Raw genomic sequence first — 16,621 nt, 5'->3', positions numbered from 1 at the left:
GTGGTGTCAGACTGGATTATTTCTGCAGTGCGGATGCAGCCTTAGAGCCACAAAGACCGGGCAAGTGTTAGCAGTAATTAGACTCTTTTATATTTGCATTATTTTTGTTTTTCCTTTTTAAAATCCCTTTTCTACTCAAAACAAGTGCTGTTCCACCTCTCTGTGTGTTTTCAGAAATGAGAGGGCATAAGGGAAAGAGAGGAGGAGAAAGAAAGAAAACTACAAAGCTCAGCATTCTGGGCTGTTACATTTTTGAAGGCCCCAGACCTGCTGTGCCTAAGGACAAGAATGCATTATTACAAGACATTCTTAATTGCACCTCTCTCTGTTGGATTCCATCGGAAGCTCTGCATGTTGTGTCTTTATAAGAAATATTAGCTTGAGAGAATGTAAGAGAGCACATGGTATGCTGGTAAACAAATGGCCATTGTACAGACGCGCTCTGTTATGTTTTCCATAATCCAAACCTTTCCGAAAAGAGTCCTCCTCTCACTTTTTAAGCAGATTGATGGAAGCCAGTATTCCCAAACTAGCTTTGCCAGGGGGCATATTGGATGGGGGGATACTGGGAGTTGTAATCTTAAAAGGCAATTTTTTAAGCTGTGGATAAAATCAAGGCAAAACTGGATGATGCCAGGCTGGATGATGCCAGAGTCTCAGAAAACCTAACTTGAGGCTGAGCGGGACGATTGGTTACAAACAGTTCTGAATAGATAGCATTATCCTTCTGCCTCTTACAGAAGAAAGCCCAGTGGTCCTCACCAGTGGTAACTGGTAGCTTCCCCACTGAATCTGCTCTAGGTTTTATCTTGAACATTCAGGAAGATCTCCAGGGCCTGAATCCTATCCTCAAAATAGGTTCAGCACCTTGGATGGTTCCTTTAAATTTCAGATTGGATGTAGTGACACAGAAGCCATTAGTTACCACAAAGGCTTGCAGGGCTTGTGGGGGAAAACCAGAAGCTAGTGTGATCATTTGTGACTGGCTGCATAATTTTCTTAGGGCTTGTTCCCACTTAGGATTTGATACGAATTAAAATAAAACGCTTTTAATAAAATCGAATTAAAATAACACAGTTGTTATCCCGCTTTCAGAATCGCTTTATTCATCGTTCCCATCTGCTTGTTTAATTCGGATTTTTTACCTGCAAGCGTTCAGTAAGCGTTCTCACTTGGCATGAAATCGGTGTTTAAATAAAGCGATTCTTCTCCTCCATACCTTATTTGGAGTTGTCAATCAATACTACGTCAGAATGACGTAACGTTAACCCGCATTAATCGGAATCGATGTATCTGTGACATCGTTTCCATCTCTGTGTCCGTTTCTGATTCGATTTATTTTTGGCGGTTTTTTTTTTAAATGAACCAATCAAGGCGCTTAAACGATAAAACGTCATAAGCGCTGTCAGCCTTATATACATTTTATATACATTTTCCCTCCGAATTTAGTAGGAAACCCAAGCTCTTGCCAGAGGAACTATGGGATAGGTTTTCTTCATCCCTTGACAGAGCCCATAGATGAAGGCAAAGCGAATTTATTAGTAGGAAACCGAAACTCTTGCCAGAGGAACTATGGGATAGGTTTTCTTCATGTCTCACACCAAGACAGCCAGGGAGAATCCCTTGACAGAGCCCATAGATGAAGGGGGAAAGCTTGTGGCAAAGCGAATTTTCAATAAGAGATAAGGATTATTTTTATTTTTTATTTTAATGGTTTACAGGCGCTTAATTTCTTCAGCGCTTTAAGCACCTGAAGTCTCGGCTGCTCAAGCGCCTGGACCTAATTCTGTTAAATCGGATGCTTCTTTATAGAGGGATGTTTCTCTGTATCTCAGGAGTTTATTAGACAAAGGAGATCTGAATATCCTGGGGAAATCACGTAACGATTTCACACGTTAAATATCTAACCTTGTGTGCCATGCTTTTTCACAAATTTGAAAGCTCACCCTTTTCAGAATTGTCAGGAGTGAATTGTATAGGTCTTATTACTCCAGGCTTGGCTTAGCTTCGATGTTCAGACACAGTTCAAGGCAGTAATGTTGATATGTTGTTGTTGTTGTGTGCCTTCAAGTCGATTCTGATTTATGGTGACCCTAAAGCAAAGCTATCATGGGGCTTTCTTAGCAAGATTTGTTCAGAGGACATTTGCCATTGCCTTCTCCTGAGGCTGAGAGTGTGTGACTTGTCCAAGGTCACCCAGTGGGTTTCATGGCCGAGCCGGGAATCGAACCCTAGTCTCAAAAGTCCTAGTCCAACATTCAAACTACTACACTGTGCTGGAAATGAGTGACCTGAAGGACTGCCCCCTCTGTAGCTCTGTATTTACCAACTCAGATGTGGAACTAAAATGGAGGCTGTGATGATGGCATATACATAGGCTCTGCCCCCAAGGTCCAAGTGGCTTCCCACCTTGGTAGAAAGCTCTGGAACCATTTTCAGGTGAACATAGTTCACACTCTCCAGATATTTCACAGAAGAAAACCAGGACACACGCGGCCACACAATGAGTATGATCAAGATAGTAAAATTTACTGATGACACACAATCTAGGAGAGGCTGCAACGCTTCTGCCTGAGTCTGCTGGGAAGGGCCAGATTTCACCAATACCCTCCATACCCTCCACTCCTTTAACTGTATGCAAAACATCTGCACTTTCAACTCAATTTGCTGCAATTGAAGTAAGCTGAAGAGGAAAGAGAGAAACTGGAACATTTAAAAGGTAGCTCAAAGGAGAGAATTAGTCATGAGGTTGTGTCAAATTAGGACAGTTATGGGGTATGTGTTGTTTCAAGAATAAGAGGATCAGCAAAACTAATAAGGATGGGCCCTGATGATGGGAATTCTTTATCTGCCTTCCAGTGAGAACAAATTACTGAGCCTGAATATGAAGAAACAGAATAGTTTCCAGTTGGGAAGGGGGAGCAGGCAAGGATGCATTCTATTACTCTACTTGTCCAACTTGTATGCAAAAAATATCATATGGACAGCAGGTTTAGACTCAGAAGGAGAAGTGAAGATAGGAAGAAGAAACATCAATAATCTCAAATATGTGGATGACACAATTCTACAAGTGGAAAACAAAAATAACGACTATGGAAGTTCTACATATCCATCTTCTTGTTAATCCTATGTTTGAGCAGATCTCCTACAATTGATACTCTTTCATGCAAAGTTGTTGATTCCTTAATAAATCTGTTGGAATGTAACGGAACAAAGACATGATTCGGATTAATGTTGTGAAAGCATCAATACAGTGGACTGTTCTGTTATTGTTGTTATGAACTACTGTCAAGTCAACTGACTTGTGCCAACCCGAAGAGAGACCTCCAAGTCATCTGGCTCCCAACAACCCCACTCAGCTCTGCAAGCTCAGAGCCATGGTTTCTTTTCATGGTTTCCTTCTATTCATCTGGAAGGAGTGTCTTTTTTCCTACTGCCTTCTACCTTACCAAGCTACGTCTTTTTCTGTATTTCTCATGATACAGCCAGTACAACATCCCGTTTATTCATCTGGCTTCTAAAGGGAGTCCAGGCCTATTTGTCCAGGATCCATTCATTTGTCTTTCTTCCAAGTCATGATATTTGCCAAACTTTTCTCCAGCTGTGCATTTCTAATGAGTTGATCTTCCTCTTTTCAGCTTTCTTCGCTGTCCAGTTTTTCACACCAGACACAGAATTGTACTACAATAGCCATACAATACAATCCTGGCTTTTAGTATTCTCCCGATCAAACATACACAGTTGTACTGTGTTTGGGGCCAGTCTCTCTGCCTCAGCCCAAAACCACCCTTTCATTGGCTGTGGGGAATTAAAGAGAGGAGGACCCACAGCCTGAGCAATGGGCCTTCGCTTGGTGACTTGCCACGGTTGCCAGATTGAAACTTAGGAAGGTTCCTGTACCTGGTGGTTGTGTGAAGGAGAGGTTTTCAGTGGGCATTGTAGTCATGCAACGAGTAAGAAGCATACCTGTTGAATGCCTTTTTCTCCCCGTGGTGAACGTACAGCAGTCCTCTTGCAGTTTTGTACTCTGGGAAAACACAGAGACCAAAGAGTGCCAAAATGGTCACAGATGATGGAGCTCCAAAAGTTATCATGGCGGAGGGGTGGTGGTTCTTGTTAGTCTGCTTGTAATAAGAGTGCCTGCAAAGCTGATCCTCAGTAAAGCAATATATTTACAATCACACACCTACACACACACACACCACACACACTTGCCTCCTCCATTTTTCGCGGGGGATCTATCCAGACCACCGCCCCCACAAAATGGGAAATTTGCCTATATTCACGCCCCATTGGCTTGGGTGCAGTGCGTGCCCCCCATTTTGTCCCCCTCTGTTTGCTACCCGCGAATGGTGGGGGACACGGGTTCAAGTCCGCAAATACTGAGGGGTGTTATATATCTACAATGTGTGTGTGTGTGTGTGTGTGTATGAGTGCCTGCAAAGCTCATCCTGACTAAAGCAATATAATCAATATAGCTGACAAGCTCATCCTCCTAAAAAGAAATATATGTTGTGTGTGGTTTGTGTGTGTGTGTGTATACTATATTATATATGTATGCTTGTGGGTATATGAAGCCCTGCGGGCTCCTCTTCACTAAAAGCAGGAGAGAAACAAATAAATTAAACAAAAAATCTTCCTTTAGTGAGGATGGGCTTCCACACACCAAACACACATATGTGAATATATATGTGTGTGTATGTGTGTGTGTGTGTGTGTATGGATATATGTGTGTGTGCTAAGGTGCTCATCCTCACTAAGGAAGAGAATGTATTGCTCTTGCCAAAGTGGATCATAATCACATATGCTGTTCTCTCTCTCCTCTCTCTGTGTATATATCTATTATATATATATATTATATTCACATTCTATGTGCCAAGTGTGTGTGTGCTATGAGTTCTAAAGTGCTCATCCTCACTAAAGGAGAGTAATTTATTTACTGTGCCAAAGCAAAGGCATCATTCATTCTCTCTCTCTCTCTCTTCTATATATATATATAGGTGTGGGGCTGGAGAAGGGAGCTGAGAGGGCCGGGGGAGGCGGGGGCTGGGAGGGCGCCTGGCCATCCTTGGGGTCTCCCTGGCAGCCGTGGGCCTAGTCCCAGGGGCGCCTCCTCAGCCTCCTTCGCCAGGGCTCCGCTTCCCTGCCTCCCCTCCCTGCGCCCTTTCCTTCTTCACTTACCGCCGTCCTGAGGCGGGAGCAGCAGGGCCTGCCTCCTCCTCCTCTTCTTCCATCCGCAGGCCGACCGAGAGGGCAGGCGAGCAGGACTTGGTGTCCTCCTTCCAGGAATGGCAAGCCGAGGAGGGCTCCCCAGGGAGGGGCTGGCTCTGCCGCCCGGTGGGTGGGATGGGCCTCCCTCCTTCAAGGCCTCGCTTGGAGGCCCGCTTGCCTCAGAGACTGGGCATCATGCCCCCGCCATTTTGACGGAGAGCGATGGTCGGCCCAAGGAAATCATCATCATCAACATTATTATGGTTTACGTCTAATAAACAATAGAGAGAATAATATACATATAGTATAAATAATTATTATGAAATAATACTAAAATAATAAAATATCAAATAATAAAATTATTATTATTATAAATAAAAAATATTAAATAATATTAAATCGTCTAAGTAAAATAACAACAATAGATCCATATTGTTATTGATTATGTATAAATACATATTAATATAAAAGAATATATTTTATTATAAAATAATGTTATAAAAATAAAAATAAAATAATAACACATATTATTCTATCATAATAGAAATATAGTAAACACCAAGCTATCTAAATCTTCTATAAATCTATTATTAAAATCATTAAAATATAAAATAACCAAAATTATTCTAATAAAATATTATAAAATACCTATTGTAAAAATAAATGATAATTATAATTATAAAACAATGTTAATTTACAATATTATTTTAACTTATATTATAACTATATAAATATTATAAATTCTTTTAACGTATCAATAATACTTAAATATCCGTATACACTAATTAAATTATTGCTATTAAAATATTTATTTGTATTTAATACATTATTATATTATACTATTATTAGTAAATCTTCCTTGGTTTGATTAAACCTATCCAAGGATTAATCAAGTCACACACTGTTAAAGTGAAAAAATCTAACTCAATACATAATAATATAATCATAATAATAATAATAACTATATTTAATAATCTTATTCTCATTTCACTAAGAATTATTTCATTAAATATTAATTAAATTATTATTAATTATACCATTCTTAGTAAAATCTCCTGATGGTTTCCTACCCACGGATTTCCCTTAATAGGTTATATACATAATCAAAGCTTTTGCAACTAAAATTGTTTGTTGTAGCCTCTTTTGACAAGCATCACGTTTTCAAAGCTTGGCGCAAGACACGGAACTGCTTACTCAGAGGATCCGTCTTCCTTGTTCTCTTAATAACCCATGACACAATCCATTTCATTTTGAACGCAGCATGCGGGCCATTTATGTCAGAAATGTCAGAAAGATGTGTGTCTGGTAAACTAATAGGCAAACAGCAATCTGTTCTAGATTTCACAAACTTTATATGTATACCTATTAGGATTTAACTAAGATTAGCTAAAACCAGAAATTCCATAGTAAGACATTTATAATTGAATTTATCCTGTTACATGTCTATTTATATGTGTAAGGTGGATGTTTGATCAAATCAGTAAAACTGAGGCTGGATGTCCACCGGTTGCGAGTGCTTTGATTGTGTATTCCTGCATGGCAGAGCTATATGATTCTACCATCTTAGTTACGCTACATGTAGTTTATAAACCATACTTAGTAAAACTATAGCTAGTTCTGCCCATGTTAGGTGTCCCTGGTTGTTGTAGATTCGGACAAGTTTAAGATCACTCCCTTAGTGTGTAGATTGTACACAAGGCTACCCTTACGGAAAATTAAACAAACGGGCAAAATCACCCATAGCCTCCAGGTAGGTCTTTTATGGTTAAATCTAAACTGGACATAGAGTAAACCATTGATAAAGAAGCTGGATCATCATGATTACTACGAATCCCCATTCATTTCAATGGATGTATTTAAATATACTAAACTGTGGATTTAGCCCACAGAATTAAGATTATCTCTAAAGGTAAAGGTTTCCCCTTTGACCAGATTGCAAGTCGTCTTTACTGTAGGGGATGTACTCAACTCTGTTTTAAGCAGAAGAACCAGGTGATGTCAAAGACCACTCTTACCTTCCACCAAAAGTGGTTACTGTACCTATTTACTTGCATTTTTACATGCTTTCAAATTGGCTAGGTTGGCAGCAGCTAGGAGTAGTGATGGGGCTCAGTCCGTCAAGTTGTGCTTGGGTCTCGCAACTGCAGACTTGCCAATCTCGCAGTCAGTCAGCGTCTAACAATCATAGCTTTCACTATTGAATTAAAGTTCCAGCTGCCCTAACAATTATAGCCAATGGGAGGAAAGCTGCATGTTTGCAGCCCAAAAACATCTGGAGGGCTATATGATCCTCACCCTGCTTAAAAAAAATCAACATTTAAAGTAGTATCTCAATATAAGGGAGAGGAACGAGATGTTAAAACAACTCAGGTAACTTACTGGTTCGTGGCGGAGCAGCAAATTTTGACCTGTAAAATTCTTTTATTCAGTGAGCTTTCTGCTGAAGTTTCTGGAGAAAATGGGAGAATGTACGGGCATGTGCGCATGGACAAACATGAGCCTCATATCCAATGGAGCTTGTGAACGATGCATGCGGCTGCGGGACAAGCACAAGCATTTTGCTTTATGCGGGGACGGGTCCGACGGATCCCCCGTGTAAGCAAGGGCCCCCACTGTCTTATACTGTCTTGTGGCCCGAACATTATAGGCCCAATTAAGGTGGCTTCCAGCCACTATGGGGCTGTGACTTCAAATAACGCATGTCGCCAACAAAACAGCCAGAAAGCCGCTCCCCATGGTGCCAGAAGCAGTCCGCCACTGCTGCAAAAAGCAGCAGAAGGAGCTCCTATGGGACCATCTGTTCATGTCTGGTTTTTAAAATTGCGTTGTAATAGAAAAAGCTAAATTGGTCAGCAAGGTAAACCCTTCCCGTTCCACTTCTTTACAATCAAGAATGCTATATTGCTGTGTTTCACCAAAGGGTTATATTACCAAATACAATTAGTCAATACATGACAGAACTTCGTAAAGCAAAATAAATTATTTATAAACAACTGTACAGTATTTTCAGAAGGTAGTCCAAATAGTACTACAAAGTTTGCATCCATAGTTTCCAAACAAGACAATCCTGAGAGAGAACTTAGGCTGCAGCTTAATGTGCGGAAAAAGATCTTTTAAAATAAGCCATTCTCTGATAAAATCAGCAAGAGCAGATATCTTCAGTTTTTTTTACCTGTCCGTTTTTCTAAAAGTTTTATAACTTTGGCTATAAAAAGCGGTTTGCACACCGTATTACAATTCCTTTCTTAAAAATATAATATGTACCCATGCCCAGAATATCAAATGCAAAATTCTAATTAAATATAGCTTACATCTTTAAGCACCAACTGTACATTTTAAATGATTAAATAAGTGCTGTTAAATTGGCAGTAACTGGCGAATCCCACACTTGCTTTCAAGCTTGAGAACAATGGTGCAGATGCGAGATGCAAGAATAAAAGCCTCCGTGGTGAAGCTGTTGAAAACCATACTTCATCAAAAGCAAATCCCACTAATTCGAACAGCACATTTCCAAGTAAGTTACTTATATTATAACCAAAAGATGGTTTCAGACAAGTGGGGAAGGGAACTTCACCACTCCATTCTACTGCCTTTATGCTTGTCTGGCTTCCTCAAAAGGTTTGGAGGAATGTTTGTATTTGGGAGTCTAAACATAAAGGGCATAAAATGCCTGTAGGTTAACAAATAATGCTTGTTATGTGCGGGAAAAGACAGGGGTCTGAAAGCAGGATAAAAAGGCAAAGTAAGAAGTGTCTACTAGTCCTAAATGTCTACAGCATGCTAGTCTTTAGGTATTTCACAAAGTTTATTAAAACCGGCTCAAAGACAGCAGCACACTCTCAAGTCCCCCACTGAGGATGGCTGAATACATTAATACGGCACTGTAAGGTTGCTATCGTATCACATCGTTTCAAGAATTAATTCAGGATTGAATCTAACCAAAATAACACAAATATAGCAGAGTATGAACGAGAAGGTTTATCCATAATGGAAACCCACAGAGCTAGGAACAAAGGAAGAAAAATATAACCTCAGAAAACAGGATCTACACACATAAATAAAATTAAAACAAAAAACACACAAGTAGCAGTATGGTCCAAGCATTCTAGCATCTTAAAACGGAAGAAAAAAAAAAAAAAAGACATGCCACGATCTGGAAAAAAGTGCCTAAAAGAAGAAAGACAAAGAAGGAAAATGCCGATGACGAAGAGGAATCCCTCTTCTCAAGGTCCCACACCCAAAACCTTCCAAAGCTTGTAACAATGATCAAGAAACTTATTCCATGCTCAAGACTGCAATGGACGGGACATGGAGGATAGAAGTGAAGCAAACGATGGATGCGAATGAAATGTCAGATATGAAGAGGCCAAGTCTGTGCAAATGAAGGTAATCTCAAACTTAGTACTCAGAGCAGATCTGTATTTAAAATGTCCATTTTACAATTTAATAGTAAAAGTCAAGAAGTATCCATGTACAAGAATTTATTTTATTGGTATTCAACAAATTGTGTTCTAAAAAAAAAGTCTGCATGACTTAAAATATGAATTGTAATTATACAATAAGAACTTCAATGTTTCATAAAAACTCATACTTTCAAATCTTCTTGTAGTGAATAAGAGGCATGAATCCACTATGGGGAAAAGTTTCATGGGCAAAGGACTATCACACAAAGTTTATGAAAAGGAACAAATTAAAAAATAAAGGTTGCCTTAAGTAATTTTTACTAAATCTAAACTAAACCCAGTGAAACAGAAGCTATAAAAGACTGGAAGAGGGGGGGGGGGGGGGGGGGGGGGGGAGATGGAATGGTAATAATTTGATTGAAGAAGAATGAAATGGAGAAACTGTTTTGGATTTTTCTGTAAAAACCTTTTGAGTAGTAGCACTCAAGAACGAACTAGTGGAGAACTTTAATTTCCAATTTCGGAGCACATCAGAAGTCAAATGAAGATACCAACTAATGGAAAAAGGGGAAAAGAAATGTAACAGTTAGATGTACCGTAGAAAATTTGTAACTGACCAAAATTTGATCCATATAAAATCAAAAACAAAGTTGGAACATTTAGCACCCTCATATAAAAACATTCCCTCCGAGTTCTCCTGTATGTTCTGGTCACAAGAAGAATATAAAAGCGTCTGAATTTTAAATCCAGTTTGCAGTATAGGAAAAATTTTGTAAAACTCTAGGGCCTATAGGCAACACTTCAATCAACTTTTTAAATAATCGATTAGCAAAGATTTAGAAATACATAGATGAAATAACCAAATGGAGTAATCCTGTTGGATGATTTTACAAAATGACCTGAACAATTATGTAATAGGTAATTGAAGCTTGAAAATTATATGCAAGTCATTCCATTTGTCCAATTTAGAGTACAGAAAGGTTTAAAAAGGTGGAAAGCTAGGACTCAAGAGCACCAAAAAAAGGATGGAGGGTACTAGCTTATTTGTGCAAAAATATAATAGAAATATTGATAAGTACAGAAGAAATATGTTCTGCAGCTTTTAAAAAACCAACTCAAACTTGCAAAACAGTTCTTGTAAATATTCAAAGAAAAGAACTGCAGTGGGGACACAGAAGGAACTGCGATAAAAGGGTTTGTACCCAAATGAAGCAAGATGGCAATTCTTGAAGTAACATAAGAGGTAAAAAGCAGGCTGTTTAGCTCCCTAGATGATGTGATCAAAAAAAATCAGAATAAAAAAATGTGTGTAGAATCCAACTAAAGAAAAATCTTAAGAATTTAGCATGAGGAGAGTGACCCTTTATGAGAGGCAAATATGGGGAAACAGACCAACTGAAAAAGCAGATTGGGGGGGCCGCTACAGGGCTGCTCGGCAACCACACACTACAAAGCAATAAAATGCCCGGAACCACCGAAAAGGAAGGAAAAAAAGTGCTCCTATTTGACGGCAAAAAAGTGTTTCAGAAACCTGGCTGCAGGCACCAATGGCAGCTTCAAACGTTCCGGCAGCATGTAAAAAACACCAACCGGAATGGAACATCTTGAAGCCGTCCACATTGGTCAGCCAGGGCAGCTTAGGGGATGTGCGGCGATTAAAATGACCATGCTCCCAAGCCACGTGGAAGCCAGTTTTTCAGGACCTCGTTGTTATGAGTCCTAATATTAGGACAAGCAATAGTTATATAATTTATAACCAATTCAAAACAAGAGAATAGTTATTATATGGTAAAATCCAGTAAAACTGGAAGAGTGTTCCCTAATATAGCTCCGAAGTGGAATTCAACTGGAAAGCCTAGTAGGAAAGAAGTAGGAAATGGTGGATGTATTCTGATTTCTTTCTCCCTGCAGGCCCTCAAGCATGTCTCCTCTTGGTTCCAGAGGACCCTCAAACCTCTAGAGCAGATTTCAGAGACCAATGAGGGGAGAGGAGGAAAGGTGAAAATCATTTTACCAAAAAATGTTGCTAACACAGTTCCCCACAGACCAAGAACATTCTATAGATAGAAGGAACCATTATATTGGTGGGACGCAATCAGGCCAGATCCAACCAGCTGTATTTTTATCTGATTATCCCATCATCCCAAGTCGAGTGGGTTTTTGAAATGCTAAATGAAATTTCAAGAGAATTAAACTTATTTTTGTATATGTCTGGTCAATTGCTTTAAAGTTATTACTAAACCACTGTTACTATCTTTTCTGCTCCTCCATATATGGCACTTCAGTGTAACTGAAATGAAATACCAAAGAGGAAATGTCGCTGCATATGAAGACAGTATTAAATAATATTGGTGAACTGTAAGGATTGACCAAGACACATCTAAATCAATTCGAACATCTATTGTAGCATCTATACTGGGTAAAAAAAAAAACCCAACCCATCTAGTCAACAAATAATTAGTGAGAACCAACTTGTTTCATGCAGTCTGCATCAAGGAACAGACAGAAAAATTATCCTCTATTGCAAAAAGAAGAAATTAAGCTAGGAAACTCAAAGGTTGCTCAGTTTTCCTCTCTCTCTCAGAAACTCTGCTTCATGAAACTTGAGTTGCTCAGACGGATTTTAAAAATATAAATAGAAATGAATTGTACACAACTTAGATAGTTTCAAGGCATGGAAGGTTAAACTTTAAAGAACACTAGTGTTGATTTCCATATTATACTATGCTTTGGATTAGGAACAGGCATGAAATTGTCTCTGTCAGCAAAGGGATAACAGGTTCAGTGGCCCTTACTTCAAGGAGTATAACGTTCAGTAAAATGCTTTGAGAAGCTATAAAATAATTGGCTTTTTGTGACACAAAGACTGAAGTGGGAACATTGCTGTTTTATAGTTGTTCACCAAAGTTTTCTCTTAGCAAGTATTTCAAAAAATGAAGACAGCACAGAAAATCTTAAGAAATTTATAACCATCATTTCACAGCTGATATTCTGTGCTGCAGACATGATCCTTGTATTAGAATGAATGTTTATATAATATACAACTTCATGCTCCTTCAATGACACAAATTCCTTTGTAGGTAGACTACAAATCACATATGCAACAGCAGAAGAAGAGGAGGAGCAGTATCTGTGCCAAGGTGGGAAGGCTAGGTAGGTTTTTTCTGAATTGCATGAGATATTGTTGTAGAAGCAGGATTTGGATTTTCATCACAACATGGTTTTGACAAGCAATCTGGTTACAGCAGTCCGACATGCCAGAACCTCCGAAGTATCTGCACAGGAACTGAAACTTTCTATCAGAGCAATCAGTATCATTTCCCAGGAAGCTGACCAGGGACTAAGAAATAAAGAAACTAATTTATTTTAATTTTGATGACACTGTATTAGACGGTTCTCCTAGATAACATTCAAGACAACAACAAGGTAAACATAAGAGCAAGACTGAGGGAAAACCTATCAATATACCCAAATCCAAGTTTATAGAAGCAGGAAAGAAAATGGAAAAAATTCTATGCTGGAGAGTCCAGGACGGAGGAAACTGATAATATACAAAAACTTCATTGTTAATCATTGGCAACTGGAATGCAAAAGAGGAGGAACAGCATAATCAAAAGATTGGAGAAATTTTGGGACTAAGATTAAGAAATAAAAAGGCAGGAAGTCGTCTGACTGAATCTGCAAGGCCAACAGTTTGTCATTGCAAACATTCTCAACAAAAACCAAGAGGTGGACTGTAACATGGAATCACCTGAAGGCAACACAAAATAGGACTAAAATTCAAGAAGCAGAAAATGGAGAAGCTACATTCTCCCCAGAAGCGATTGTGGGGTATAGGACTATAGAACTATAATACAAAAATAGAGTAGTAAAGCTAAAGGAAGAAACAAAAGCAACCATCAGACAAAATATTACCTAAAACAACTTGTACAATTTAAAAGATAAGTAAACAATTTCACCATTAAATCAATTTATCAGCAAGACGGGAAGAAGAACTTGGAACGAAGCAATAGACGTTGCCCAAACAGAACAACCGAAACGAGTGGCGTGATGCCACCCCGAATGAAAACAGCCAGGTGAGGCGCTACGTTGCCCAAAAAAGACACCCGAAACGAGTGGCGTGATGACCGACCCCTGAAACAGCCAGGTGGGCGCTGCGGCAAGCATGCCATAGCCCACTCCAATGTTTTGCCACGTAAAAAAAAAATCAGCAGCAAATTGTTGCTAACCTTTTTGCGGTGGACTATTCCTGCACTGCGGGGCTGCAGTGCTGTGGTGTGGACACGTAGTGGCTAAAATGCCTGGCTGCTGCAAATGACCAATGAAGGCCAGGCAGTGCGGATCAACCATGTGGCTCCCGGAAGTGTGAAGGGGTATGGCCTCGAACTTTAATTGCACTGGACGTTATAATACAAGTCAAATGACTAAAATACACAACAGGGACCCCACTCTGTGAATGAAATTCAATCATTAATAGCTTTGTTTACTGTTCATAGTTATAGTTTTGGTCACATGCATGTTTCCAATAGAGACGATAGGACGGGAGGATGGCACATACACAATCACAACAGAGAAACGACACAAAAAAAATAAAAATAGAGGAAACAGAAGTGGTGGTTACCAGTGAAATATAATCAAATAAGTAAGTCTTCCAAAAAATAGTCAACAAAAACTCTACACAGATTAAACAAAACTTTTGTACGTTTTAACAATACTGTTTTACTGTTTATGGAGTTTAATAAGAAGAGCCTGAAATTCAGAGTCTAGGGAAAAATTTGAATAAAATAATAAAATATATAGAAAATGCCCTAACTGTGACATGTCTGTAATCGCATAAACAATGCCTAATGAAGGATCATTACAACCAGATATTACAGGAGAGCGCTACACAACTCATACGAAGAAGCTGGAGAAAGCTGATCCAGTGGGGGGGATCCGGAAGCAGAAATATCTTTAGAAACAATGTTAGAAGTTGCCACAAAGTCCCAAAATCCACAAAAAAACTAAGGTCGGATTTGAAGTGGAATCTTCACATACATGGCTGGTGTATAACAGCAACAGTGGAATCATCACATTTGCCAGACTTGACTGAAGCCTAAACTAACAGGCATAACAAAGAAAAAGATGCTCCCTTGACTAGAAAAATGTAAAAAGAATGAGAAGACAATACAACAGATTCCATAAAAAGCAAATGTGAGGCAGATCTAAAAAGAAAGATAAGAGTCCCCTTAGCCCTAAGCTCATGTGTGCTTGCAACAAGTTGCTGCTTCCTTGCCAAGGTGTTAAGTTACCTACTTGAATGCCCATTAGCTGAAACTGCCTGGCCTCTGAGGTGGGCCTCATAGGCACATTTCAAACTATTCATATAGTTGTTGCAAAGTCACAATACCGAACAGGAAGAAAAAAGGATGATTGTTAACAACAGTAACTGTAAATAAACTCTAAGGAAAAATAAAGTGTGTTAAGAAGAATGGCAAGAGTTCAAGGAATTTTGGCAACTTGGAGTTATTCTGAATCATAATCAGTGCGAGTGTCAGCTGTTATTAAAAATTGCTGTATTCATCAGTCTCACCAATAAGGGTACAGTGGAGCCTGTTATTGTGGGGTTTGGTTCCAGGAACCCCCCATGGAAAAGGAAAATCTGTGGAGATCAAGTCCCATTAAATATAGATGGGCATAGCAAAATAGGCCTTATAAAAATGGAAAATAAGGTGCTATTGGAATTATAATTTCTTTGAGAACTTTCAAGCCGGAATGAAGCTGAATCCATGGATTCAAAAATCCGCAGCATAAGAAAAGGCCAACGTATGATGAGAACAGTAGTCATCACACACCTGGGAGACCAAAGGGTACCAGCCTGTTCTTTATGTCTAATTGAAACTGGACTTTTACATAGTTTGGCTAAATTTTTAAAAAATAGTTAAGAGACGACAAAATTCTCTAACTGTTTAAAACTTCTCTTAACAATGCGTACATGCAGACAAGATTAGTAGATTTTAAATATGCTGACCAGGAATCAGTCACAATGACACACGTATTCAAGAACATTATTCAAGTGCCCAAGATTTCTATAATAGAATTGGCAACCAAAGAAAAATTTCAAAAGAAAAGGCTTCTAAGTCCTATAATAACAGGAAAATACTGAGAATACTCACCTGTATGGCTATCAGAGTTGTGAATCCGCCTAGAATTCGCAACCAACGTATTTGTGCTTGTATAATCACAAATAGCAAAAATCTGTAAAGTTCTGGACTGAAATCTTATCCCTATATAAAAAGAGCACAAAAAACAGAGACTATGAATGGGAAATCATGCACTAATCACAATCTCTAGTTCCATCATATTTTAACCATAATTATATCGCTATTTAGGCTTTTATTGCAAAAAAAAAAGAACTCTCTCTTGCAAGCAGGTTTTAGTTAGACTTTGGGAGAGATGATTCTTGTATAATGGTGGGAGAGGGGAAAGTAGTGAGGAAGGCAAGCCCTGTGGATAAATGAAGTAGACTGATTTCAATATAGAATCAAAAGCAAGGTGTCCTATAATGCAAATATACAACACTCCACATTATCAGGAATTTAAAAGAAAATCATGAGCAGGATAAGATCCCTTAACGTTGTAAGCACAGCAGAATGAACTGGGCGCGAGTGATTCATGAAACAGTGGAAACGAAGTTTCCTACGGGGAGAATGATACAAAAAGAATGTTGTGCTATAAACGTCTGGGTTGGCTGTTTATAGAGGTGACATCGTTTACAAGAGGGCTTCCTTCCTGCAACTGTGCCATAATTTGACTGCAAAGAGAGTTCCAAAATACGGTTTAGAAAAGCTTAATTCATTAATGAATGCTGTTAAAAAGGAGAAACATTTTCGATCAAGATCAACTTCCAATCCAAGGTGTTAAAAAATTTAAAAAGACAGAAAAGTCAATGCAGGGCTTGTGTGTAATTCTGCAGAGATGAGGTGGGACAAAGCACCACCAAAGAAAAATTATTGATATATCTGCTT

General features: G+C 38.9%; 2 protein-coding genes across 3 annotated transcripts in view; one reads left to right on the top strand and one right to left on the bottom strand.

The window, feature by feature from the left end:
* The window catches only part of LOC121914384 (neural-cadherin-like), a 40,984-nt gene extending 35,750 nt beyond the window's left edge, over positions 1–5,234 (bottom strand). The window contains exons 1-2 of the mRNA XM_042437775.1: positions 5,182–5,234; positions 3,967–4,027 (exon numbers count right to left, since the gene is read on the bottom strand). Coding sequence (XP_042293709.1) covers positions 3,967–4,027; positions 5,182–5,234 — 114 coding nt within the window. The remainder of the gene's footprint in view (positions 1–3,966; positions 4,028–5,181) is intronic.
* DPY19L3 (dpy-19 like C-mannosyltransferase 3) overlaps positions 1–16,621 on the top strand; it is a 127,944-nt gene that overhangs the window by 78,900 nt on the left and 32,423 nt on the right. The window lies entirely within an intron of this gene.

Source organism: Sceloporus undulatus, chromosome 8 (genome assembly GCF_019175285.1).
Source record: "Sceloporus undulatus isolate JIND9_A2432 ecotype Alabama chromosome 8, SceUnd_v1.1, whole genome shotgun sequence".
Lineage (NCBI taxonomy): Eukaryota > Metazoa > Chordata > Lepidosauria > Squamata > Phrynosomatidae > Sceloporus > Sceloporus undulatus.
This window is presented reverse-complemented; position numbering and strand designations above follow the sequence as displayed.